At 44.3% G+C, this 26,221-nt stretch overlaps 1 protein-coding gene and 1 long non-coding RNA gene across 2 annotated transcripts; both read left to right on the plus strand.

The window, feature by feature from the left end:
• The first annotated feature begins 330 nt into the window (after positions 1–330).
• On the plus strand, positions 331–6,601 carry TBR1 (T-box brain transcription factor 1). Its single transcript, XM_063161988.1, has 6 exons — positions 331–1,146; positions 1,584–1,738; positions 2,069–2,190; positions 2,534–2,692; positions 3,547–3,608; positions 5,656–6,601. The coding sequence occupies exons 1-6, from the start codon at positions 455–457 to the stop codon at positions 6,497–6,499; spliced, it is 2,034 nt and encodes a 677-aa protein (XP_063018058.1). The 5' UTR covers positions 331–454; the 3' UTR covers positions 6,500–6,601.
• Positions 6,602–9,413: 2,812 nt separating this feature from the next.
• LOC134420979 (uncharacterized) lies at positions 9,414–23,370 on the plus strand. The gene is made up of 3 exons (XR_010028476.1): positions 9,414–9,619; positions 20,562–20,741; positions 21,999–23,370. It is a non-coding gene; the product is annotated as an uncharacterized LOC134420979 (long non-coding RNA).
• Positions 23,371–26,221: the final 2,851 nt, after the last annotated feature.

Genomic DNA, 26,221 nt, shown 5'->3' on the forward strand with positions numbered 1-26,221 from the left:
AATGAGCTCTCACAGCAAACACACTATTCCCTTCCCCCTTTCCCTTCCTTCTATCTCACAATAAAATCATCTCCTTCAATTTGCCATGATCGTCGCGACCAGGAGCCAGGTGATTATCCTAATTAATGTCTATCTAATTAAATTACTGTCAGCGGTTAACCAATGGCAGAAGCCGTTTCATCCTCTCCACAAGCAGCAAGATCAAAAGTGAGTCTTTCCTGATTGCTGCATAGTGTCAATTGGCCAATCTCTTCTCCCTGGGAAGGGAGAAAAAAAAAAAAAAAAAAAAAAAAAAAAAAAAAAAAAAAAAAAAAAAAGTAAATCAAACGTTTGGGAAGCATTTGGTAGATGAAGTGCTTTCTGCCTAGTGTGGGTCCCAGGATGTCTAGCTTCTGATACTAGGAAGCCCTTTCAGATCCAGGGACTGAAGGGTTATTACTGTGGTGCTAGAGCTATGCAGCTGGAGCATTGTCTTTCTCCCTCTATCATGCTCTCCAAGAAATTTCTCAATGTGAGCAGCAGTTACCCACATGCAGGCGGATCTGAGCTTGCCTTGCATGATCATCCCATTATCTCGACCACTGACAACCTGGAGAGAAGTTCACCTTTGAAAAAAATTACCAGGGGGATGACGAATCAGTCAGATACAGACAATTTTCCTGACTCCAAGGACACACCAGGGGACGTCCAGAGAAATAAACTCTCTCCCGTCTTGGACGGGGTCTCTGAGCTTCGTCACAGTTTCGATGGATCTGCTGCAGATCGCTATCTGCTCTCTCAGTCCAGCCAGCCCCAGTCTGCTGCCTCTGCTCCTAGTACCATGTTCCCTTATCCCAGCCAGCATGGACCTGCTCACCCAGCCTTCTCCATCGCCAGCCCCAGCCGCTACATGGCTCATCATCCTGTGATCACCAACGGAGCTTATAACAGCCTCCTGTCCAACTCTTCTCCGCAAGGCTACCCCACGGCGGGCTACCCGTACCCCCAGCAGTATGGCCATTCCTACCAAGGGGCACCTTTCTACCAATTCTCCTCCACCCAGCCGGGGCTGGTTCCCGGCAAGGCTCAGGTCTACCTGTGCAACAGGCCACTCTGGCTGAAATTTCACCGGCACCAGACGGAGATGATCATCACCAAGCAGGGAAGGTAAGCCTCCGCGCGGACCTTTCTGGGTGTCGGGGCTGAGCCGCGGACATCGCCGGGGGAGCCGCCCGGAGCCTCCGCGCCCCGGCGGAGCCGTCCCCCGCCACCGGGGCCGCTGCCCTGGCCGCCGGGAGCCCCGGTGCGGATCCCCGCCGGAGCCGTTCCCGCCGCAGCCGGTCCCCGCCCGGGCAGCCCTCTCTGCCTGCCCGCGAGTTCCCGCGCCCGCTGCGCTCAGCCCTTCCCCGCGGAAAGCTCGGCACTCCGGGAGGGGGCTGCTTTGGATTTTTATTTCCCAGTCGCTATCGGGAGCCGTGAGGATAAAGCACAACGGCTGGGTGCTCCGCGTGTGCCTGTCGCTGCCGATGGCTTGCTTTCCTTCTTCCCTTTATTTTTCTTTTTTTTCCCTTTTCTTTTCCCCCCCCCTTTTTTTTTTTTTATAGGCGCATGTTCCCTTTCCTAAGCTTTAATATTTCTGGTCTCGACCCTACGGCTCACTACAATATTTTTGTGGATGTAATTTTGGCGGACCCCAATCACTGGAGATTTCAGGGAGGCAAATGGGTTCCTTGCGGCAAGGCGGACACCAATGTACAAGGCAAGTTCCTCCAATTAACACTTTTCCCGACACATATGTAGGTGAGAATGATTAATTAATGCCTTTGCGGACTGGCTCTGGCGACTTCTAAACGCAAATGGGCCAACGATGTTTTTAAAAAAAAAAATAGAAAAAAAGGAGGGTGGAGGAGAAAGTAAAAGGTGTTCGTAAAAAGCTGTTTTAATCCTTTTAGTTTAAAATTAAGGGAGTTTTGGCAGTAAAATATTGTACACTTAACGGGGTTCTTCAGCCTCGTGTGCGGATGCAGCAGCAGAACGGGGGTACAGGCTAGAACTGTGATGTGGTTGTGTTTTTTGTTGTTTTGCTTAGGAAACCGGGTGTATATGCATCCCGACTCCCCCAACACGGGAGCCCACTGGATGCGTCAGGAAATCTCCTTTGGGAAACTAAAACTTACAAACAATAAAGGAGCATCAAACAACAACGGGCAGGTCAGTGGCGAAACGCAGACGCTGCCAGAATTATTTGTATTTCTTCAGTTAAAATCCTACCGTTTCCGAAAGGACCTGTATTTTTTTTTTTTTTTTTAGATCGTGTCGTTAGGTGAAAATAAAAGGGGGGTGGTGGTGAGAAAGTCCTGCCATTTCATTTTGCCACGGGCCTCGCCGGCCCTGAGCGCGTTGCCCAAGCTGACAGCGCTGTCCGGTGCGGCCGGGGAAGTCCGCAAGCGTCCCGGGGAGGCGGCGGCCAGCGGGCATCGCTCTCCTCGTCCTTCTCGCTCTAATTTCTTCTTTCTCCCCGCGTCCCCCTCCCTCCTTTTGCCATGCCTGACAGATGGTGGTTTTGCAGTCCCTTCACAAGTACCAACCTCGCTTGCATGTGGTGGAGGTGAACGAAGACGGGACGGAGGATACCAACCAGCCGGGCAGAGTGCAGACATTCACGTTCCCCGAGACGCAGTTCATTGCCGTCACCGCCTACCAAAACACCGATGTAAAGAGCTCCCTGGTTTATTCCCCTCGGGGTCCCCCCGCTCCCCGCAAGGCAGCCCACCGGGGATGGCCCGGCTGCTGCCCACCCTACCCCGGGTCTCCGGCGCCGGGAGATGGGGCTCCCGGTTCCTCACTTTGTGCCAGCCCTCCCGGGCCATCCCCAGGGCGGCCGCAGCCGCTCGGGCCGCCTTCGCCCCAGGAGCCCCCTCCGGGTGCCCGCAGCGGCATCGCCCTCCCGCCAGGATGGGCGCGATCCTGCCCCTCCGCCCGGGGCTGGGCGCTGGCCCGCAGCGTTTATCTCCCAGTCGGAAACAGCTTAGTTAGCTGTTAAGCTGTTAGCTTAAGCTTTAAGTCTGCAAAGATCAATTAACATCCTCATTGATTGCGCCGGGGGTGACGGAGCAACTTCCTCAAATTAAAAGCTCGTTAATGCCTGGATGCGTTTCGGAGTGGTCTGGCTTTGCTACAGACTGGTGCCCCCTTTTCAAATGACATATGTTCAGTCCACATTCTCGCTTTAATTATTTTGCTCTATGCAAATGCAAACTCCTAGTTACCGTTCTGCGGTACGTTTTGCCTAATTTCTGGATTTCAGCATATTCATACCCATGCACTAGGAATGCTGAACACGTCTCAAAATATGGGGTTAAATATTGATTTTTCCGTACTTTTTCCAACAACGTAAATCTTAAAATTAGACTGTGATGTCTATAAGCATGCCAGAGCTGATTTTTCACGGTTTAAAGGCAGTATGATTGACTAGAGTAAAGCTTGGTCCTTTAAAAACATGTTGGCTGCACTGGGGTATATTTTTCAGGCTTTCACAACGTGTGCTCTGCTTCTCTCTTTCCCTAGATCACACAGCTGAAAATAGATCACAACCCTTTCGCAAAAGGATTCCGAGACAATTATGACACGTAAGTAAACCGGATTTTTACTACCCTTCTGCCGGCTGCACACACATGTCAAAGGGGGGAGATTTAGGATGAGGGCTGGCTCATTTCACACCGAGATGTGTAATGTCAGGCTTTCCTAGAGCCCTCCGGGAGGGAAGCGCACGCCCGCTGCCGCACGGGGGCTGTCCCTGCGGCGCGGCCCTGCGCAGCCCTGAGGCCGGGGCCGCGCTGCCCGCTCCCGAGTCCGCATCTCGCTTTGGCACTTGCGGCGGTTCTGTTGTTGGTTTTTCGTGGCACGTATCTTGGCGCCTCTTTCCAAGCTTCCGTTTCACTTGTGCGTAAGGGCTCCGAAAGAAGCACCGGAGCAGCAGGGGCTCGGTCCCCGGCAACCCGCCGGGTCTGCATCAGAGGTCCGCAGAGCCGGGATTGGGAGGGAAATGTCTTCGTCTCGTTTTATTCTTCGCCTGGGTTGAAATTTTTTTCTCCTTCTCCCTTCTGGGTGGAGCTAAAGCCTCGGAAGTTTTAATCGCGGTGTGTCCCTGTTCCGCCTCTGCCCGTCGGGCTCCGAGGCGGTCTGACCCCGGCCCTGACGCCCGGTGTCCCTCCGGCTGCGGCTGCGGGGCGGCATCAACGCTCGGCCCCGCCGCCGCCTTTCGCGGCCCTCGGGACAAAAACGGGGCAATCCGGGCCTGCAGGCCCTGCAGGCAGCCTTCCCTTGGCCCGGGGTGCGACCCGCCCGGCATCCCCCTGCCCAGCCTGGGGCACTGCCCGTACACCGGCAGGAGCAGACGGCAGGAATTCGCCTGTCCCGCTGCAAGCTCTGGTCTGTGGGACAGGCCCCCGGCTTTGAGGAGGAAAACCTTTTCCTCTCTAAACTGTGGCGGGGAGCGGCCTCGCTTGGCCTCGAGCGCCTCACCCCGTGCGTATCTTGAGCGCCCGCTTGAGCCTCTGCTCGGACCGCGGTCCGGCCCCGCCAGCAGCAGTTTTGCAGGGCGAGGGTGCAAACGGCGCCCAGAGCTGAACTAGGGCGAGAGCGGCCCGGGGCCGAGCTCCAGCGCTCCCCAGGGAGCCGCTGGTGGTGCGGCCGCTTTCCCCAGGGGGCAGGGGTCGCCGAGGCTGTGGCGGAGAGCAGGTCCGCCACCGGGAGGGCAGCGGCAGTCCCCGGTGCCGCAGAGGGCGGCAGCCGAGCCTGGCTGCTCTCCGGGAGCTCTGCGAGAGTATGTGCGGCCTTGGGAAAGGCCTTCGGCCCCAGCCAAAAGTGCTTTTCCCTTTTTGATAGGAAAAAAACTTTATAGGGCGTCACTTGAAAGGAGACGGGGGGGAGGGGGAAGCTTCAATGTTGTCTAGCACGTTGGATTTGTTTAAGGGCCAAGTTTATTTTGGATAAGAAATTCCAGGAGGCGTGGAGGGTTAATTAAAGCACAGTTTTAGCCTGAATTAAATACAGATAGTAGTTATTCATCCATTAAAGTTTTTATAATCGCAAATTGCAGCCCAGCATGGGAGAATTATATATAGGCCAAGCAGGGAACACTGGAAGTGTCTGGCTTTACATTTCCTACAGTAGGTGTTTAAAGATTAGCTTAATTTAAACTCAGTAAAATGTTGATGGTTCGTCTGTGACTCCCAATAATAAGTGTTAAACAGCCGATAGAATTCCGTAGTCTGCCACTCATGCTGCTGGCGGCAAATGACCGGGCTGGCTGCCTATTGCACGCATGGTGTGGTGGGTCCGGTCAGCGTGTCACAGCGCGGGATCCCACGCTTTTGGGTTGTGGGTTCGGACCGGAGAGAGGGATCTCAGCCCCGTCAAGGAATGGCCAACCGGTTCCGAAAGATTTGCTCTCCATGCTTGCCCCCGTCTTTCCTCTTCCCCGTTAAAGGCCCTCGGCGCTGCTGATGCCAGAGGCCAAGCCCGGAGAGGAGCCCAGGCTCCCGGGCAGGGCCGGAGCGCGCTGGGACGGCGCCGTCCCGTTCGTCCCCCGAGGGCCGCGTTCGGCCGGGTGCCGCGCCGAGGAGGGCGCCGGGCTGCGGCGGACACCCAGCTCTCTCCCCTTCTCTTGGGCAGGATCTACACGGGCTGCGACATGGACCGGCTGACGCCTTCCCCCAACGACTCGCCCCGCTCGCAGATCGTGCCAGGGGCCCGCTACGCCATGGCCGGCTCCTTCCTCCAGGACCAGTTCGTGAGTAACTACGCCAAGTCCCGCTTCCATCCCGGGGCAGGAGCCGGCCCGGGGCCCGGCGCCGACCGCAGCGTGCCCCACACCAACGGGCTGCTCTCCCCACAGCAAGCCGAGGACCCGGGGGCCCCCTCGCCGCAGCGCTGGTTCGTCGCCCCCGCCAACAACCGCCTCGACTTCGCCGCCTCCGCCTACGACACGGCCACCGACTTCGCCGGCAACGCGGCCACGCTGCTGTCCTACGCGGCCGCGGGCGTCAAGGCGCTGCCGCTGCAGGCGGCCGGCTGCGCGGGGCGGCCGCTGGGCTACTACGCCGACCCGTCGGGCTGGGGGGCCCGCAGCCCCCCGCAGTACTGCAGCAAGTCGGGCTCGGTGCTCTCCTGCTGGCCCAACAGCGCGGCGGCGGCGCGCATGGCCGCCGGCAACCCCTACCTGGGGGAGGAGGCGGAGAGCCTGGCCCCCGAGCGGTCCCCCTTGCCGGGCGCCGAGGACTCCAAGCCCAAAGATTTGTCCGACTCCAGCTGGATCGAGACGCCGTCGTCCATTAAGTCCATCGACTCCTCCGATTCTGGGATTTACGAGCAGGCCAAAAGGAGGCGGATCTCCCCCTCGGACACCCCGGTGTCCGAGAGCTCCTCGCCCCTCAAGAGCGAGGTGCTTACCCAGCGGGACTGCGAAAAGACCTGCGCCAAGGACATCGGCTATTACGGCTTCTACTCGCACAGCTAGGCGCGGCCGCCGGCCCGCCGTCCTTTTGCACAATAACTCCTCCGCGTTAGCGCACTGACCCCCGCCCCTAGCTGCCCCATCCGTGCCCCGGCCCGGCAGGGAGGCAGGCAGGCGGGCTGAGCCGCGGCCGCCGCCTCCCCGCCCCGCTCCCCGCCCGGCCCGGCCCGGTCCGGCGGCGCCCCGGGGGCGCGGGGGGCACTGCCGCACCGAAACCCACTGATCAGTAGGATGCTTAGACTCTCAAACCGTACAGCGCTTCCTTCCTTTTACCACGGATGGATTCTAGGGGAAACAGTAATAGTGGGGAAAACAGCCTGTGAAATGCCTGTACATAGTATTTATTTTATTGTAACAGATTACTTTCCTTTGGTTCGGTTTATTTATTTGTTTGGATTTTTTTGTTTTGTTTTCATTGTTAAGTCACAGAACTTAGATCCTGTTTAAATTTCTTTACCCCATTCCCCACTCTTTGCTCCCTCTTCCTCGTGCCCCTCCCCAGGTAAACACTCTTCCTAAATGCCTCTGGAAATGTCAGTGGTCCATAGCTGTAGCAGCGGGTAATGGGTTTCTCACTTTCTCTCCAATTCCTCGCATGAAATAATTACGTGGTGCCCTGGGCTAACACAGCTAAGGAATAGCTCAGCTTTCCCTTCAAAAGAACAGAAATACGTCTCATAGGAAAGTCGATTAAAGGGGCATAACGCCTTCCGGAACCAAAATTAACTGCCTCTTATTTTTTCTTTGAAAGGAATAGCTCGAGATCAGCAATATTATTATTTTTGTGGAATCCCCTTTCCCCTGCCCCCAAGTGCCAAATCCATTACTGGTCCCTGCAGGTGCCAAATATGCTAACAAACTATTTTCAAATTTCTTTGCAGTTCCCCCGTCTTTCTTTATATTGCTGTAAATCTTTGTAATGAATAATCTAAAAAAAAAAAAAAAAAAAAAGAAAAAAAAAAGAAAAAACGATATAGACGACTGAATTGTTGGTAACCATAGTGTAGTCCAGTGAAGATGAGTTGTGAGTTGTATATTTTACTGCATTTAGTTTTGGAATTGAATTTTTCATAAAGTAGCTAACCGAGATCTGACTTCCTGGGGAATCAAATGCACATCGAAAGAGTGATCATTCTTGTAAATCTCTTATTATACTATTGAAGGAGAAGTAATATCCCTCCAGGACTCCCTCCCCGGCGAAGCAGAATAATAAGTCTTCGAATTTTGAGTAGCAAATCTATACAATTAACGCATTTTTATATGGAAGGAAAAAAAACCAATTACGAACTGAAATATGCATCGGGCTAAATATTCAGTCTAGATTACACTCGACGGGGAAATTTCCTAATAGAAATTCAGGGTCATAAACGTGTGTATATTTTTGACTCTTCTGTAAATCGAATGTTGTGATTTTTATATTTGTTCTGTTACGTCTGTGGAACTGAATAATTTATACCAGTACATGCTCCATTGAGAAATGTTTCGGTTTTTGCCCGTTTGTATCGTCTGTGTATAACAAGTAAAATAAACCTGGCAAAACGTTAACGTCGTGTTGGAAAAAGCGCTTCGCCGATTTGCAAGTAAGGGCTCGGGTGGGAGCAGGGGGAAGAGGCCGGGGGGCTCTCTCGCTCTGGGCCCGCCGCGGGGCTCTGGGGCGGGAGTCCCGCCCTGCTCTCCCTGACGGAGCCGCTCCGCTCGCCCCGCGTTTGTCCTTTTTTGGGGAGGTGGAAGAGCGTAGGGGACAGCGCTTATACCGCGTGGCCAAGCGTGGAGGTTTGCAGTGGGTGAAAGAGGGAGATGAAACCCCGTCGGTTTTCAGAGGTTTATAATTATCCCTGTGTTTGACGCCTAAAAACCCTGACAGCACTTTGCAGGCGGGAGAGGTGCCTGGCGCGGGGCGGGGGTGCCATCGCTGGCGGAGCAGAGGCGAGGGACGCCGCGCTGCCCGCCTGCAGCCTCCCCTCGCCTTCCCGGGCGGGGGCTGCCCTGGCGGAGCCCCTCAGTGCCCCCAAGGCGGGGCCCCTTTCGGGGAGCAGCTTGCCCTGTGCGGGGGAGAGGAGCCCCCACTCCTGCAGCGCTACCGCTCCCTCTGCCACCTTCCCGGGACCCTGCCCCTGTAGGGACAGCCACCTGCGGGCTTTAGGACAGGCGCTGGGCCGCCACCTGCGTGGCCGAGTCCGCAGGGGCTGGGGGTAACACGCCGGGCTCGCTCTCGGTTCCGCGGTGGGGTGAGCGGGGTGCGGAGCCGCCAGAGGCATTCTGTCCTGCCGCGGTATTGACGGGGGGCACCTGAGCGCCCCAATTACGTTCCGTCCCCTCCATCCCCGCCAAGGAGCGGGCCCCGAGCGGGGCCCTGAGCTCCCAGCGCCTCCGCCGCCCTCGAGGGCCCGGGCGGCCGCCGGCCTGTGCCAGCTGCGGGGAGCGGTGCCCGCCGCAGTGCCGTCGGGCTCAGGGCCCTGCCCCGGGACCCTACCCGAGAGGGGCCGTGAGGGCAGTGCCCCCGGACCGCCCCTCGGAGCAGCACGGGCCGTGCGCGCCTTTCCCCGGCCGCCTCTTCCCCGGCGGCGGGGGCCGGGGCGCCGCACGCGTCCCCCCGCGCAGCGCCCGCTCCTCTCCGCCTCCCGCGGGCCCAGCTGCCCCTCGGCCGCTCCGTGAGGGCTGTCCCGGCGCCCTGCCCGGGGCTTCCCGCACCCTAAATAACCCACGGCGAGCTCCCGACCCTCCTTCCCCGCTCTCGGCCAGCAAAAGCCGCCCCTGCTCCCCCGGCCGCCGCCAGTCCCGCTGCGCTGCCCCCGAGAGGGCAGGGGGAGCGGCCCGAGGCACCGCGGCGCTCCCGCCCGCGTCCCCTCTGCTGCCGCCGGGCCGGGGCTGCTCCCGCCGGGCAGTCACCCCGGACACACCGCTCGCTCTTCAGGGAGCCGCCGCCAGGTTTTATTTAGCGGGGGTTATCCAGCGGGTCTGGAATAAACACGTAACGTGTGACAGGTCTGAACAAAATTCTTTCCTGTGCGTGAGTGGCTGATGTTATTCCATAACTATTTCGACAGGATAATTCCATAACTATTTGTGCAAGAGACTGGAAGAGATAAGGGCTGCAGAAGTTAAACAGGCTATTTCCTGTCGGTAGGTCACTTTATTACTATTATAATTTTTTAGAATAACAATTTTAGAGGGGCACCTGTATGTCTGCTACACATATGTTTACCAACCCGTTAAATTGTTTGCGTTCACTGAGGAGTGAATGCGCAGGTTTTGACCCGGCATGTTTAAATTGAAGCATGTGTAGTTTAGTTGAAGCAAAGCCCCGTGTATGAATTTGTTAGAACAGCAATTAATTGCACGAATTTTATGTGTAGTTTGTATTATTATTCTAGGCATGTTGAATGGGTTTTAATTTAATTATTGTGCAAAATAATCTATTCAATTGCCCTTCCTTTATTTAACATAACACAAAATCAAGCTTCAATCTGTAGAAAGTAATTCAAAGTTCCTATTGGTAATACTTTCTATGATGTTTCACATTAATACTATATCAAATGTAATACAGTGATTTACTCTCTACAGATTTTGCACGAGTACACTATGCATATTTGATGACACATTGCATATTTTAACAAGGTTTTTAATGACTGATTGAAATGTTTGCTAAGATATTTTTTAAGAGCTGGAGGAGAAATGGTTGTGGAAAATGTGTGTAATAGAATAGTGATAAGGATGGGAGGGTTTTGATTGACAGTATGAGGAAGCAGATGGATGACTAGGTAGGTCAGAGGTAAAGATGCCTTTGACAGCTTTTTAAGTTCCTTTGGCCATTTTGGTCCAATGAATCATGCAAAACATGTGTACATTACCAAACTGATGTCTCTGCATCGTTTACTGTTGGAATCCTCATCTTTTCAAACCCACCCTAACCTTCTTTCATCACCACTTGACGTGCTATGTCTAAACTAGATTGCAAGATCCTAAGAAGGCAAGAATCTGTCTTGTATTACTTGTCAGCATAAAAAAAAGAAAAAAAGAAAAAAAAAAGAAAAAAATTAGGGAAAAAAATCGTATAAACCTATGGAGCTAGAAGAACAACTGAGACAGATTGGCAGAATAGGCGTAAGGTGGGACACGTTCTTCTTAATTTTCACTGTCTGGTCATCACTTTCCTCCTCTAGGTAGTGTTGAAGGGAGATGTGGTGAACAATGATTTTTCTTTTTTTTTCCCCCCAAATGGCATAGTCTGAATTTTCATAAGTCTGATAAGAGACCTAATTGCATAATTTTCCTTTTAACATTATGCAGTGAGTGCTGTTGCTATAGTTAAAATGTTTTTCATTGCAGTCTGTTTTTTCAGGTGCTTTGCATGGCCCTCACAAATTACTTTGTCAACTGGAAATGCTCTGATTTTTCCCTATAAAAAAGGTTACTGTTTTTGGAAATCTTATTTAAATTGCATAAGACAATTTTAAAATCTCCGTGATACAAAAAAAGAATGTGTGTGTATTGGGAAAAGCAGAAAGAAAGGATTTTGCATGGAAGTACACTTTCCAGGTACTTTCTGTGCAGAATGGACACAGGTTTTCATTCCAAGTATTAAAACTTGTCATAAATGTGGTTTTCAGTAGGGAATGTGTCACTTGCTAAGATATGGGGGCAAAGTCAAAGAAAAAATATTGAAACAGCAGAGTTATAAGTAGAGGGAAGGCAGCAGACTGTTAGCATTCAGTACCCAGCTCCTTCCAGATAATATATTTGTGGTAGGTCTGGAGAGCCACACAGCTTACTGGTAACGTTTCATGCTTTTCTCAGAATGGGTATTAATCTGGAAATGCAAACAAAAGCATCGCTTATTTCAGAGCATGGTCCCTTGAAGCCCATTTGTTCAAATATTTATGCCTGAAAAAGCCAGATATTGTTTGAAATACATATATATTTAACTCTAAATTTTTGAGCATATGTAATATTTTACTTCTTGGATGTAGGATAATTATGAATCTATTAGAATCCAAGACTGCCATTGCTGATTAGGTGTATTTTGTTCTTATAAAATATATTACACAATAAAACCAGCGATGTTTTATTCATGCTATCACTGTGATTTTTCATAGTTGGCGTGTTTCTAATTCTAAGGGGCTGATATGAGTATGAATGATCTTCTTGGTCTTAAGATGACTTTTTAGGCCAATTTTTTTTTTTTAATTTTGAAACCGAAGGCAAAAAGGATGAAAAACTTCAGATACTTCTGTGTAAAACTGTCTATACTAGTAAACAGATATTAAGCTTTAAATAAGAAACAGCTGGTAATGACTTTGAATCTGTTTTAAGAGACATTTTAGGTAAAATGTTGATAGCTTGTAAATGTGTATTTCTGCTTTAGTCTCTGATCGTGCATACAAGTTCATATGTGTGAACAACGTAAAGTAAGAGGTCAGTCCTACAAAGACTATTCACTTGTCTAAAAATTCACAGACATAAATGTTTTCAGGATCAAGGCCTTTTTCAATAATTGTGATAGTCATGTACCTTGAAGTGACTGACTGATTCAGGATACACTTAATAATTTGATTTTTTTTAAAATATAGTAGAAACATTGATGAGTTACCAAAGCACATCATCCAAGCTCCCACTTCAGTCATTTGAAATATAATTTTTTGGCTTGTTTGAGTAATTTTTTTTAAACTGATGGCACTGGCACATAAATTAAACTTTCTAAAAGCCATGTCAATTTCTGTGGGCCATGATATGAAATTCACTTCTGTAAGTAAGCTTCTTTCTTTAACCATATTTGGTTACATATTGGCCGCTTTTGTTTATCCAGAAAGCAGATAGTGGCCTGGGACTGAAGGGTGAAAGAGCAACACGGATATTTTGAGTTGAGAGAAATTTTATGCTGCTGAAAGGTGTCCTAGTTTAGATGAAGACATCCACCCACCCACTAAGAATTAAACTGAAATCATAAATGTAAGCTAAAATATGTATTTTATGATTGATCAACACCCTGATTAAAGCTTATTTCCCTTTGTGGAAATGTTTGCTCTCACATTTTTGACTTCCAACTCAAAAATATCGGTGTTGCTCTCTCACCCTGCAGTCCCAGACCTCCTGCTGGAGACACTGCAGGGATATGGTGGCTGCTCTGCTCTCTGGCCCTGGGGAAAGCTGTGGCTCACCCTGCATGGTCTGGGAAGGCCGCTCGAGGGCCTGGCAGAGCAGCTCCTGTGGCTCTGTGGTCGGTGGTGCCTGCACATCACAGCCGAGTGACAGAGACAGAGCCGCTCCCCCTCGCACTGCAGCCCCCTCGCAAACCCTCGGGGCATCTCCCCTCTCCCCACGTTCCCACTGCTTTCCCACTGTGCTTCTAAAGCATGAGGGGCTTGTACATAGGTGTTACTCTAAGCTTTGCGTGAACCCTCTCCTGGAAGCTCAGTTTGCTCTTACATTAGGAGAAGGAACCTTTCCCTTGAATTAGATCCAGGGTATTGAGGAAGAGGGAAAGGGTTTTGCTTTCTATTATTGGTTCCTGACTTTCCTATGGAACCTATCATGCATGAGTGATGAGGGTGGGGACATTTTCAAAAACCTCCAAATGGTTTAGTAACCTCTGTTTAGAAATTATGAAAATCTCACTGAAAAATCTCCAGTGCTTGTGGTTCTAAATGGCTATTCTTGGGCACATCGTTGAGCAGTTATTTCAGTTATGCATTGAGCATGGCATTTGTTGCGGAGTTAGGGTCAGAATAGCATGGATTAAATCCTCATCTGGTGCATAGTTATGTTCCTTCATGGGCTTCAGTGGTTCAATACTGCTTTGTATTGAAACAATCTGATTGTCTCCTCTTGTGGTTTAGGTACTAACCAAAGCAGGTGCTGCTTGATGGAAAGAATAGGACCAAGTACTAATTGATAAACAACCTGATATACAAATTTGTTTCTCCTGTGGTAACACAATTATGAAATCATCAACAGATATCTTACTCTACTTACATTTTTGTTTTTCACTGTTTAGATTGTAAGAATAATTGAAGCTTCCTTTCTGCTTATTGTCAAGGTCGATTCTGATGATTTAATTGTCTTAATTATTGAATCAAAAGCAAATTGTTTGGTGTGTGTAATACAAGAACTTGCCTCCTTTTGGGGACAATATTAGGCCAGCTATATTCTTTTAAAAGTGTTGCTCAGAAATTGAGTGGAAAGGAGTTAACCAGATATTTCAATTCTTCTTCTAAGTGTTTAGGATTTTGTAATGACCAAATCCTTTTCACCTTCTTTGAAGTGCTATCTAGTGTAGCTCAGTTTTGCTTTGTGTTTAACACTAAAAATCTTCTGATGTTAACATTTAGCATTGTATTTTTAAATATTTCAGTGTTTCAGTTGCTGTGTTTCTATATACTCTTCACTTATAACTTCTTTCTCATCACTATATAAATAAAAATTAGTTAAAAATATTTTTTTAAAAAATTGCAAATGGGTTCATTTGTATAAGCAGATATAAACTGAAGTAATGTGAAATGTAACGGCAGAAATAAAATATGGGCCTATAAAAATGAATGTAATTTATTTTAATGACATGTGTGGGTAATATTTCTTCTGGACTATATTGCCCTATAAGCCATTGAGTCAGATGTACCCTAAAAGGCCAAACCCCAAAGCAGTCCATTACTGATATTTTTCAAATACATTGTAACTGGAGAAACAACACAAATGACTGTCCTGTAACAGTGTAAAGTTTAGTGTATATGTGCACATAAATTTTTTGTAGGATCAGGGCCCAAGTCTCTTCTGCTTTGGCAGTACTCTCTGTTGTGGGTTTTGGGGCTTTTTTTTCCTCCCGGTAATTAAAATGCAGTTCTGTCACTGCGGTCACATTTCCCAGTTATAGAGGGACAAGGGCAATGCCTGTGCTAAACACACAATGTGCTAAACAGCAGCTATATTTAATTTTGACTTTGTTTTAATATCTACAGTTGCCTCAGGATAAGGATCTAGGAGATTTCAAGTGTAGTTCTGTGTACTCAACCCTTTTCACGAGGGTTGTTTTGCTGTCAGCTCAGCTCTCTGAAGTCACTTGGATGGTGACGGTGCTATTGCATGGGAAAGGCTGCCAGGCTGGTGGGTGCAAGGGCAGGACAGCAGGAAGCTGGTGATCCCTTTCACAGGCAGGTAGGAGACGGGCTTGTCGCTAACCCCAGACCTGCTCTCCAGAGCTGCTCAGGATAATGCATGCGGTCGCTGAGCTCCTGCGCGGGGAAGCAGCAGAGCTCCAAGCTGATGCACTACACCAGTAGTCCCCAGGCAGCCTCTGGTCTCTTCCCCTGCTCGATCTCCAAAGCTTCCCAGGAGCTCCAGACCCTGCATTTCTCCCCACCATCCTTTTCCTTACTGGGGGCACTGCACCGGCTCTTCCGTGCTTGCTGTGTTTAGAACCAGGGCGTGCAGACGAGTGCTTTCTCCTGCAACTCCTTCTGTGGAGGATGCTCAAACCAGGAAAGCCTTGCTCAGGATTACTGAAGAGGAGGAGATCCATGCAAGGCTGCTTTCTTTTGCACCCAAACTTCTAAATTTACATTTACAGACAATTTTTTTGTGATTGTAAAGGGTTTACCTCATATAAGATATTTAACATGACATGTTTAATAAGAATCTACAATGTAAAACATTTTTAGCATTTTTAGTTGTATTATCAATATTATCAAGGTCCGTTTTTGAGTTTTTTCTTCAGCAGCATGTTACAGGTGAAGTCCTATTTTTATGGATGTTGCATAATAATTTATGGGGCCTCTGCTGATCTAACTTTGATTTGTAATAGCTTTTTGACTAAAAAAAAAATTAGAACTTTAACACCATTTTCAAAAAGGTTACTGGCAAGATAATATCTTAAAATAACCTACTTAAAATTTATTATTTTATAAAAATGTTTAAACTTGTGAAAAATTGTCATCCGCTCTGCAATTGCAAGGAAAGCGTGTCATGTTAAGGCAATATAGAACCCATCTATAGGATTAAATATTGTCTCAAATAATATTATTTCTGAATGATAGAAGAACATTCTATCACTATTATGCATATTTTTTTGGTTACACATATGTACTGTTTTTCCTGAGAAACACTGAGATTCAAGTTATTTGGTTTGGTTTTATTTTTCCCATAGAAAAACAGCATAACGCAGCTTTTTCTTCTGTATTTTTCCCAACTTGGTGTCCTCTTATTATTCATCAGAGATTTAGGAGCAACTCAGCTAGTGCTTTTATTCCATGCCATCATGTTTTTCTTCCTTTTTATTTTGTGCAAGATTAGGTTGCTATTATTATATTTGCAATGTCCTTTGCAGAGTTTAATCTTGTATTACAATGCCTGCAATGACAAACCACAGTTAGTCTGAGACTGGGAATATTTTTCTTGAGTGTCTCCACCATCAGTCTATGGTGTGTGTATGTCAGTTTTACCGAAAGCTTGGATAGGGTATCAGCTGTCACTGAATCTTGTCTAGATTTATATTCTAGCTGTAAACCTCACAACTGTGTGAAGACTAGCCTCTGCAATCTAGGCGATGAAAATTCGAAATTCTTCCTCGCGGCTGTTACTAGTGGCTTTGTTTCTGACAGCTTCTAATTTTCTGTACATAATAAAATCAATTATTTTGCATGTATATGCTAAAGCTAGAGGCTGTTTTTTGACTGTGCATGCTACAATTAGTTATGTAAATAGCAGCATATGCTACAAGTTTTCAGTGCTCACCCTGTCTTTACAGAAGTGTTGGCTCAGGCTCTGCTTCGAAGTTAGTTGGCAGAGGTGTTTGGTTCTCCATGGCTCAGGCTTTGAAGACATTGCTTTCTTCGGCAGCTCCCTCTCATGTTTAGTGTTTCAGTCTATAGTACCTGTGTGTGCACCAAATCCAATGCATGCCTTGAATGCATAAGGGATTTTGGTAGTCAGACTTTTAACCTTCCCCATATTTGCCTTAATTCATAATAGATGTGGGCTGGTAATTGTGTGCTATTGAACATCTCCTGTTTGTGTACATCCATCTTCTCCCTATCTCACTCAGACTATTTCTTCAAGTTTGAACTTACATTTCCGCTTAATGACTTCTAAACCAGACCTTTCCAGAAATTCTGGGGTATTTAATGAAGTTAAATTCTAATTTATTCCCATATGAAACCCTTATTATTGCTGTCTTTTCAATATCATCAAACATAATTTTTGTTTATATTTGCAAAATACTTCATCTGCAGAGTACAATCCAAAAGGCAGGTTGCTCTCTACAGCTGCTTGAAAGGAGGTGGTAGTGAGATGGGGGTTGGCCTCTTTTGTCATGTCCCAAGCAAAAGGATGAGTAGAAATGGCCTTCCTTTGCACTGGGGAAAGTCCAGATTAGATATTGGAAAAGAAAAAATCACTGAAAGAGTGGTTAGGCATTGGAATAAGTTTCCCAGAGAGGTGGTGGAATTCTTTTTGGCAACATTCAAGGGGATTCTGGATGTGGGATATGGTTGAGGGGTGATTATGGTGGTGCTGGGTTGGTGGTTGCAGCAGATGCTCTTGAAGGTGTCTTATAAGCTTGATGATTCTGTGGTTCTGTAGAGCAGGATGCTCCAAGTGGTGTTTAAAATGTGCTCACGTGCAATTGGCTTTCTCTGGAAGATTCTTCTGGAGCACTGATAAAGCACCCAGTGTGGAGCAGGTTTTGACCTCTGAATCTTAAATTACGGACTTTATTAGTATGAATCAGAAATCCAGACAATTTTGTTAAAGTCTATTGTCTACCACTTTTCTGGTAGCTCCTTATATAGGGGTGATGCTATTTAAAGACAATTTTGGTTAAGAGTTTATGTTGTGGTACCTACTAATAGAGGATATTTGTTAGATACGCACATTCCTCCAGAATTCATTAATAAGGTCAACTTATCTCTTAAGTTAGCTCTGTGCTAGGATTTTTGAGAATTATGTATCTTTTGCATTTATGTGATAACACCTTACTGCCGAGGGCATGTGACAGTAAATCCACTCTGCAATAGTAAACAGGATCTTCATGGCTGGTGTCAGACTGAATTTAGGTGCTGTGAAAAGCCTCTGAAAAAAATAATTCCAACAAGATGTGGGAGAAGCCAAGCCCCTACTGTGGATTGACCAAAGAAGTCATTAGATATTTTGAAGACTAATTGATATGCTCATATCTAAGGAGTAAATTATTCAGAGTCTGCTGGGGCATAAGACTGAAAATATGCTGAGTCAATATATGTCATCATAGGTGAGGAAAGATCCTAAATCTAACACAGCAAAATAATAAAATTCTTTTTCTAATAAAAGGAGCTGGCATAGTCTGAAATGTGAGAAAGAAAATGCTATAGCACAGTTTAATTGATGAGCTGGGTTAGTAGAATTGCAAAAGGAGAGACCAATCATAACCAGTACAAGCCACTGTCTTCCATCAAAATCCTTCGTCTGCTGTCTTCTACCAGGGACATTAGCTAGTGATTGTATGCATGGGACCTCATATTTTAGAGAAGGACAAGGGTTACTCCTTGAGCTGAAGATTTTAATTCCTGCAAACTGCTAAACTGTTGCATTTCTCTCTTCTTTGAGAGTGGGTTTGTTAGCACACGCCTTCTACATTGTCATATGTAAAGTATTCACATCTTTCTATTTCTGAATGTGTATGGTGGGTTTTGAAAGAGGAAATTCCAGTGACAAAGTGATCTGTTGGTCTAATAGCAGCTACTTACAAATCACAGAACCATAGAATATCCTCAGTTGGAGGGGACCCACAACAACTCTTGAGCCCAAATCCTGAACCCAAATCCCAAATCCAGGACAATCCCAAAACACACATCATTTAACTAAGATGTTGATAACTACACTTCTTAAAATTCCTTTTTTAGGCCTTTGTTCAACATAAATTTATCTTTTAAAAGCCATACCATTAAACATGCACAACATCTATGCATATGCAAATACTTAGAAACCAACTATAATTATGTTAATTATATTATTGATAAGGTAAATGATAAATGTAGAAGCCAGTACATTAATTTGGTCTGATTAATGGCTCGAAATGCTGCTTTTGTAAGTATTTTATTTCTCTTAAAGCAAACCTATTCTCCAAATGTATTTAAAATGTTAATAAACTATTAAATGAACAAGTAACACTATATTCAACATTTTTACACCATTTCTACAGTGGGTAAAATTGTAGTATAAAGTTGGTGTATACTCGATAACAATTTACATGTTTATTTTACCATCTGGTAAATGTGTAAACGATATTTTGAGAAGCACATTTCAAATTCACTTTAACAACTTATCCCCGACAATATGTATCCTATCTCATGTACTGACTGGAAGGATTTTGAAAACCTCTCAGAGAGAAATGCAGTAACAAAACATTTATTTTTTTTAGTGATGAGTAAGATCAAGCTTAGCATCAAGTTGGAGGTCTTTCAATATTTAGGAAGGATTTTAGTGCATTACTGGTGTCAAAGAGAGATTTCAGACTGTTTTACACACTATGGTATAAAGATATCATATCATCTTCCCTAAAGAAACCATAGGGTGCATAGGTAGTAATAACAAAACAAATACAGTTTGCTATGTTGTTGTATAACTGTATTGTATCCTTTCCAGGGGGTTTGAATTTGCTATCTCTTGTGTCTAAATATGGGAAGCTCATTATTAGAAGTGTTACATTGAACCCCAAGTGAATTGCTTTTCTCATGTACTTTAACAGCACTTTGACACTGCAGCCTTCTGCCTTTTTATTTTAGTCTTCTGTTTATTGGTCTCTCTGGATTAAATTGCAAGCACTTTCTTAAATACACAAAACTAGAGAATATACTGTTGTAGCTCAGATTTTATTCACCCTTTCCTAGCTGTTACTAATCTTAACTGAAAAACAAAAACTCAACAACCCTCCCCCCCAAAATGAAAAAAAAAAAATCCAAACCCCAAAAAAGATTTCCTTTCCTGCTTCCCCAACCCCCTCCAAAATTTAAAAAATCCTGCCCTGAAAGCAAGTCTGCCTGGAGAACACCTCCACACTAATGACCATCTGGCCAATCTGCAAATGAGGTTTGAGAGCAGATTTCAAATGTAGGCACCAGCTAGTCTGTGCCTTGCATTAGTCCAGTAGAATTTAAAAGATTTGAAAGCATTTATGCAGCTAGAGAGCAGGCAGGTACCCTAACATTGGGAAATCAAATCAGGCACCTCTTTGTTCCTTCCAGGGCCTAAATGCCTGGTACCTGATCAGCAATGCTCCTTCAGAGTTTGTGGCAGCCCACGTTATAATGGGCAGCAGTCTTTGAAAAGCACTGGTGAAAAAACCCATAAAAATTATTTGTACAATTTCTAATTAACTTCTGTACCAAAGTTAATGAATTACAACTGTCATATATTTTTATTTATGTGTTATTAAAAATCCTGAATAGTGCAGTCTAATCCAGTCCTGGTCTTGAGTAATCTGAGAAACCTGTGAGCTGCTCTGATTTTATGTAAAGTCAGGTTTTAGCCCAATAATAATAATAAAACCAGGTTGTCATTAAACAACAACTTTAAACTTGAAAAGATGTTTCCATTTTTGAGGTTAATTAAGCCCACTGAATTTAACATTACTGTTTTGTTTCATTTGGTATTAAATATTTCACTAATGAATTTTAGGCTTAGCATTTATTTTCTTTGTGCTTGCAGATATTAGACAGGACCTTTCCCATTTGTAAATGAGCACAATCAAAGACAATCTACTTCTTACCAGACTGTTAATGAAATATTTTTACTGTTTACTTCTCTTCCCTTTGCTGGCTTCTTGTTTTGTCTCAGCTCTTTGATAAGTACTGTCAACCTTATGTAAAGAATAATTTGTTATTGTGTTTCCAATGCTAAAAAAATGGATCCACAAACCCTTTAAAGAAAAGAGCAGTGGTTGTTAAGGACACCTACTGCTACAAAAGAAGTTACTACAGGAGCTAATAATTCGATAGGTAAAGCCTGAGCTGAGAGCACCTGGAAACATGCAGAACTGAATCTGGGGTTTGTAGGACCAATAGAAGTTTTAAATATGTACTGAATTTGTCTTTCTTTTAAGATTGGCTGCTGGTGTCTATACTGCAGAAGCAGGTGTTCACAAAATTACTCAGATGCTTAAAATGGTGCATAATCACCTGGAATTGCTTAAAATGGAATCACCTGGAAAAAATGAACAACTCTTGGAAAATCTACTTGACAGAGATCTGGAGAGGCATCCTGAAATGATACAGGTTTGAAGGTAGGCAGTAAATGGACAAAGCTTTGAACAGTGGGTAACATTGCTTCTATTGTTCTCTATTAGAATTTTAATATTGCAAGTTGTAAAATGGAAAATAGTTTCGTCTGTAGCTATTTACTGTCAAACATGGTGCTTGCAGCCAGGAGTGCCAACACTAGCAAGGAATCTGCCCCTTATCCCATCATCACACTTATCATGGTGCATTTCAAGAAAAAGGTCTCCTGGCTTGCTAAATGTAAGCTGTTTCCCTTTAAGTGAAAAAATATCCAAGCCTACTTAAGAATGATTTAATAAAAAATGACCTTTTAAAAAAGTAAGTGAAAATTAATATTTAGTTCTTGTATTGTTAATATCTGGTATTCGTTTGCCTCAGATAATCCTCTTTCCCATGCTTTTCTGTGTGTCTGCTTATTTAAAAAAATTGCAAATATCAAACTATATATTCGGTGCTCAAACTCTTTTAATTACAATTTTAAAATTAAATGTGACATTTTATAGATTTTGATATTGACTAAAATGGACCTTTTAAAGTGACATAAATACATAAATTGAGATTGATAAATTTATTTCAGACTACCATATGGGAAGGCTGATTACAAGGGCATGTGGAGCACAAAGCCAATTAAAGATATTCTTACTTCTTACTGTGGACCATTGCTGCCCATGTTCCTTGGAAGCCAAACTGAATAGCATTTACAAAAAATATTAAGCTAAAGGTATCATAATAAATTCTTCCTTTATGTAGTCCTGTTCTCTATTGACAGTCAGATTTGCATCAAAGAACATGACACCAGTGACTTGCTGGCAGCTTAAGTAATTGGGGAAAAAAGTGGTTATTCATATGGAAACAGGAGTTGGCTCATTACAGCCAATCACCTGAATAGCAAATGGTATGGTTGCCAATAGATGGAGAAAAAGGCAAGTCTAGTGGAAAATAGGAGCATTTAAAGGCCAAGAAAAGACATATGGTCTGTCTATGCTTGCCTTATACGCCTGGAAATTATAAATTAAGCTACAATATAGCCGACCACCTTAATGTGAAAATTTTCCATTTTTTCCCATCTTAATCTTAAGAAATTTATCAGATTTGGCTGGTAAGATTGACTGTCTCTTGTGTCAGCATTTAAGTTCCATATGAAAATAATAGTTGAATTGATACTTATCTTGTATTTAATTATGTTATGACATAAAGGATGTACTTTTGAAATAAACTCTTTCATGGCAATTGTAATTGTGGATCTGTTTTGTCCTTTACAGATGTCTGTATTTCCATGAGGGTAGGCAAGAAAAAAAGAGTGAATAGTTCTTGGCAGCCACTTTTTGTAAGGTAAATACTGTGGAGATGACTGGAAATTTGTCTTCGGGCACTGTAAACACTTCTTTCTCGTTCCTTGTTGGTTGTAGCAATAATTTATATTTATTGTTCTAATGCTCTCCTGTACTCTGTTATTCCTATAATGAAATAGGAGCCCAAGTTTAAGGAACACTGTCAAGGTGGCTACCTGACTGCTTTTCTGGTGAAGGATTAGTAAATGTTGAGAGTACTAAACCTTCTTAAATGTGCTTGTAAGGACACATTTCACTTGAGACATCAAGTTCTTGAACATCTCAGGGCAGTCTGAGTTTTAACAAGATTTTATATGGCCTCAAGACTGTGAAGGCTTATAGTCTTTTTTTATATGTTTTTTTTTTTTTAATAGATTCCTTATTCTAAACCATCCCATGATATTCTAAACCATCCTATCTCACGTGGAGAACAGATGCTGAATTCTGCCTTTTTTTAAGTGCCATGCTCTGAAACTCTGATGGTTTCTCCTTTTCACTTAGAAATAGTGACAAACAACCAACGCAGGACCATGACATGACCTTCCTGGCCCTTATTTCTCCATTTAATGTACCTGAAGGACTTACTAAAATTTTATTTCTGGTTTCCATTCATGGGCTCTGAAAACTTAACATATTTTACATATTCCAAAGTTTCTTTGATTGTGGCTGAAAAAAATACAAACTTCTGCTTAGCTGTTAAGTAATTTCTGCCTTCATTGTAGCGCTATAGGAACAATGAAGTTTAAAATTCTCTTTTGAAAAAACTTCAGATTTAATGGAGGAAGAGTGGACAGCAAAATTATTATAACTAACATGCATTTAAGATTTTTCATGTGATAGGTCTTCCAAAGCCACGGAATTTGGAGCTGCGTAAAAATACATATAAGCTTACCTGAAGTAATTGCATCTACAGTTTCTAAAATGGGTCCATTGGTGACAGAGCACACTTGGAGTTCTTACCCCACCCTCACCAGTATTGAGTCCCTTCACAAGTGCCTCTGTTCTCCTCTTTCTTACTCTTTCTCTGCAGGTGAGTGGCCTGGTGGCTTCATTTCCCTGTTTCATTTCAGCACAGGCACAATCAAATCATCCCAACTGGTGACCCTTCTGACAAGCAGCTGCAGAAATGAAGACTTTTAATGCACTTTAAACCTGACACATGTCTCACACAGTTATTTTGGGCTTTTTGAGGTGCAGGGCAGAGTAAATGTTTGCACAATTCTGAAAAAACATGGCTAGGGAAAAGTTCTTAAGAAAATATCTCATTATTCTGGGATCACCTTGCACTCAAAGTAGTAGAAATTTTTATTTCTACAAGTTCTATTTTGGTGACTTTTTTCATTTATATCCATAAATTATCCCATAACTCTTCAATGAGCCCTTACCAGGTAAGACCAGACTAGGTAACAAGAGTCTTTCCCCACCAGTGTGCACTGGCATCACTCATTTACTGTAGCTCCAATTAATGGTAGTAGAAGTTACACTTGTAAATTCCCCCACGCATTAATGAGTGAACAGACCCCCTCTGTTTAGTTAACCATCTTCCAGTTACCTGGCACTTTCCCCATCCCTTGTGAGATCTCAAATATTTAATTAAAGCCTTTCCTTTTTTTTCCTCTTTTTCTTTTTTTTCCTCCCCCCACTCTCCTTCATTCAGTTTGTTGAGTTGTAATTCTTGTTGGCCTGATGCCTTGGCAACATTCAGCACTTCTAATTGCCTGTATAGTCTGGCCTAGTCATGGAGCCTTTTAACTTTCATTCAGGCTTCCAGCAGTATCAGCCTCACTGGTCACAAGCTTCCCACTCAGGTTCCGTTCACAGCCCTTTTGCTGATTACTTGTTATGTATTTAAAGAGCTCCATACTGTTTATTTCATTTCCTGTTTGAGATAGTCTGTTTGCTTAATTTTTTTCTATGCTAATTTAATTTTAAACATATAGGGCTGTCTTCCTGGTCAAACAAGCCAGAATTTTTCATCCATATGTTACATTAAATAATAATAAAACAACAAATAATAGTCAATGCTTTCTACTTCTATAATGTCTACCATTCAATGATCTCATAGCATTCTTATTTTACAAGTGGTAAAATGGTGTCAAGAGACATGAACTACTTGTTAAACAATATGTATGACATCTGTTACAGAGCCAGACACAGGATTGAATAGTTGGGATTTCACTAATAGCAGTTAGTATAAAAATTGCAATATGATATAGGAATTATTAGGTTAAAATATGCTTCAGAGTGGGCTGTACCCTGGTGGAGACACGTATTGTAGAGACTTTTGTTCTCAGAATATCATCTTTATTGGCATATAGGGTGCAGAATGGACAGGGGAATCCAATGGATATTCATGTGGACTCTGTAAAGGTTAGTAACCCATGTAATTATAATTCATGCTGATTTTAGAGGCACTATTATTAATTACAAATAGCCTGATGCATTTTTGTTTCATTTTGCTGTCTGTGTGAAGATCTAGCATTCCCAATTCCCTTTGATTTCAGCAAACCTTTGGCTTACTATGGCTGCAATAAGTCATTTTTATCTCTGCAGAGATAATATGCTTATGTTGTGACATATGATATTATTTTCTGAATCTGTCCTTTTTCAATGCCAAACAGCACACACAGATGAATTGAAAATGGTCACTGTAATTCTTGGTTTTTAAGGTTGCCCATGCCCAGCAGCTGATCGTGGCTCTGTGCTGTGAGGGCTGCTAGGACCTCATCTCTGGCAAGGTCAAATTCCTTTGATCACTCTGCAGGAGTCAATAGCTGATTTAATGCCTGCACTTCGTGTTTAGAAAGTGCATACTTGTATTGTTTAAGTGCACTTAAAGGAAGATATTACATATGTGTGTTCTTCTTCCCAAGGTCAGAATGTGAGGTCAAAGAAGAACCAGCACAATTGTATCTGTAGCAAGTGTGAGTGGAGGCCAGGCTGGAAAAGAAGAAGGAACATTCCCTGCTGGCTGGGGTAGGTTCCCTAACACGATGGTAAGCACGGTGAAATGATCTTCCATAGTTTTCAGGAGTGCAATCAGATTAGTTCTTCTGGTGACACAAAGTTTACCAGGGGCTCCATAGAAATAACAAGGTGGACTAGAAAGCTTAACAGCTGAGATAAGTGGAAGTAAAAAATCTTCAAATGTTTAAATGAAATCTGATTGTTTCCTTAAGAACAACTCAAATTGTGATCATGTCTGAAAAGCAGCAATATACCAAACAGCTTGCTCCAAATTAAAAAGGATTTAATTTGTAACACAAATGTATGTCCAATTATTGATATATTTCTACTTGTTTGACCAGCATGTATTCTGAGCTAAATGCTAAGCATAACTTGGTGCCCATGGCTTCCTTTGGATAAGGACTGTGTGGGCTTCTGAACAATAGTGTGCCAAGCAATGTATCACGAATCCTAATTGTTTTAGAAAACAGTTGTTCTTTTTCTTCAGCAAACACTGTTGTATCCACATTATTAACATAGATATATATAATCGTTTTGAAAATCATTCTGGGTTTGAAGAATTCTAATGCTTCACACAGTGATTATGCAAAAGTCTCATGTATAAGCAATACCGATGTTACTGGAAGCGCCTCTTACAGAGTCCAAATATAGCAGATCAAATCAAAACTGTGCTACATCTTAAGCAACTGTTGACCCATTTCCATATCAAATTGGTTTCTGTTATAGAAGACTTTGCTTTTTCTTTTGGAGATATTTACTTGTGCTGCTCTAGCTCAAGTATAGTAACAGCACATTTTATTCTAAGGTCATGCAATAGTCAGTCAATTGTTTTGTTGCTCTTAACTCGGTTTATTAACAACTTACTAATTAGGAGACTGTCATAATAAAAAGCTTGTTTCTGCTCTGTGGTATATGAATGTACCACCGGCTCCTGTAAATTCAGTTGCCATGATTCAGCACACGCAGGAAGCTGGTGCTAGGTGCTATGCCATGTGCAGGATGCCCACCAGTTGGCTTGATAAGCTCAGTCCTAAATATCTAACTTAAATAAACTGAGGCGAGGAAATTCTATTTTAAAATTTTCACTTTGCCCCTTGTTTATCCTGCTTTTTTTTTTGGGAGGCGAGGGGTGGGGGGATCAGCACAATTAATAGACTATGGTATATCAGTCAAATTCGAGAGATTGC

The sequence above is a fragment of the Melospiza melodia genome, chromosome 8 (genome assembly GCF_035770615.1).
Source record: "Melospiza melodia melodia isolate bMelMel2 chromosome 8, bMelMel2.pri, whole genome shotgun sequence".
Classification (NCBI taxonomy): domain Eukaryota; kingdom Metazoa; phylum Chordata; class Aves; order Passeriformes; family Passerellidae; genus Melospiza; species Melospiza melodia.

Excerpts from the sequence above, each read along its gene's own strand:
- TBR1 (XM_063161988.1), top strand. The coding sequence starts at position 455 with ATGCAGCTGGAGCATTGTCTTTCTCCCTCTATCATGCTCTCCAAGAAA. Across the intron at positions 1,739-2,068 it reads GGCGGACACCAATGTACAAG|GAAACCGGGTGTATATGCAT; the intron begins GCAAGTTCCTCC and ends TGTTTTGCTTAG. Across the intron at positions 2,693-3,546 it reads CCGCCTACCAAAACACCGAT|ATCACACAGCTGAAAATAGA; the intron begins GTAAAGAGCTCC and ends CTCTTTCCCTAG.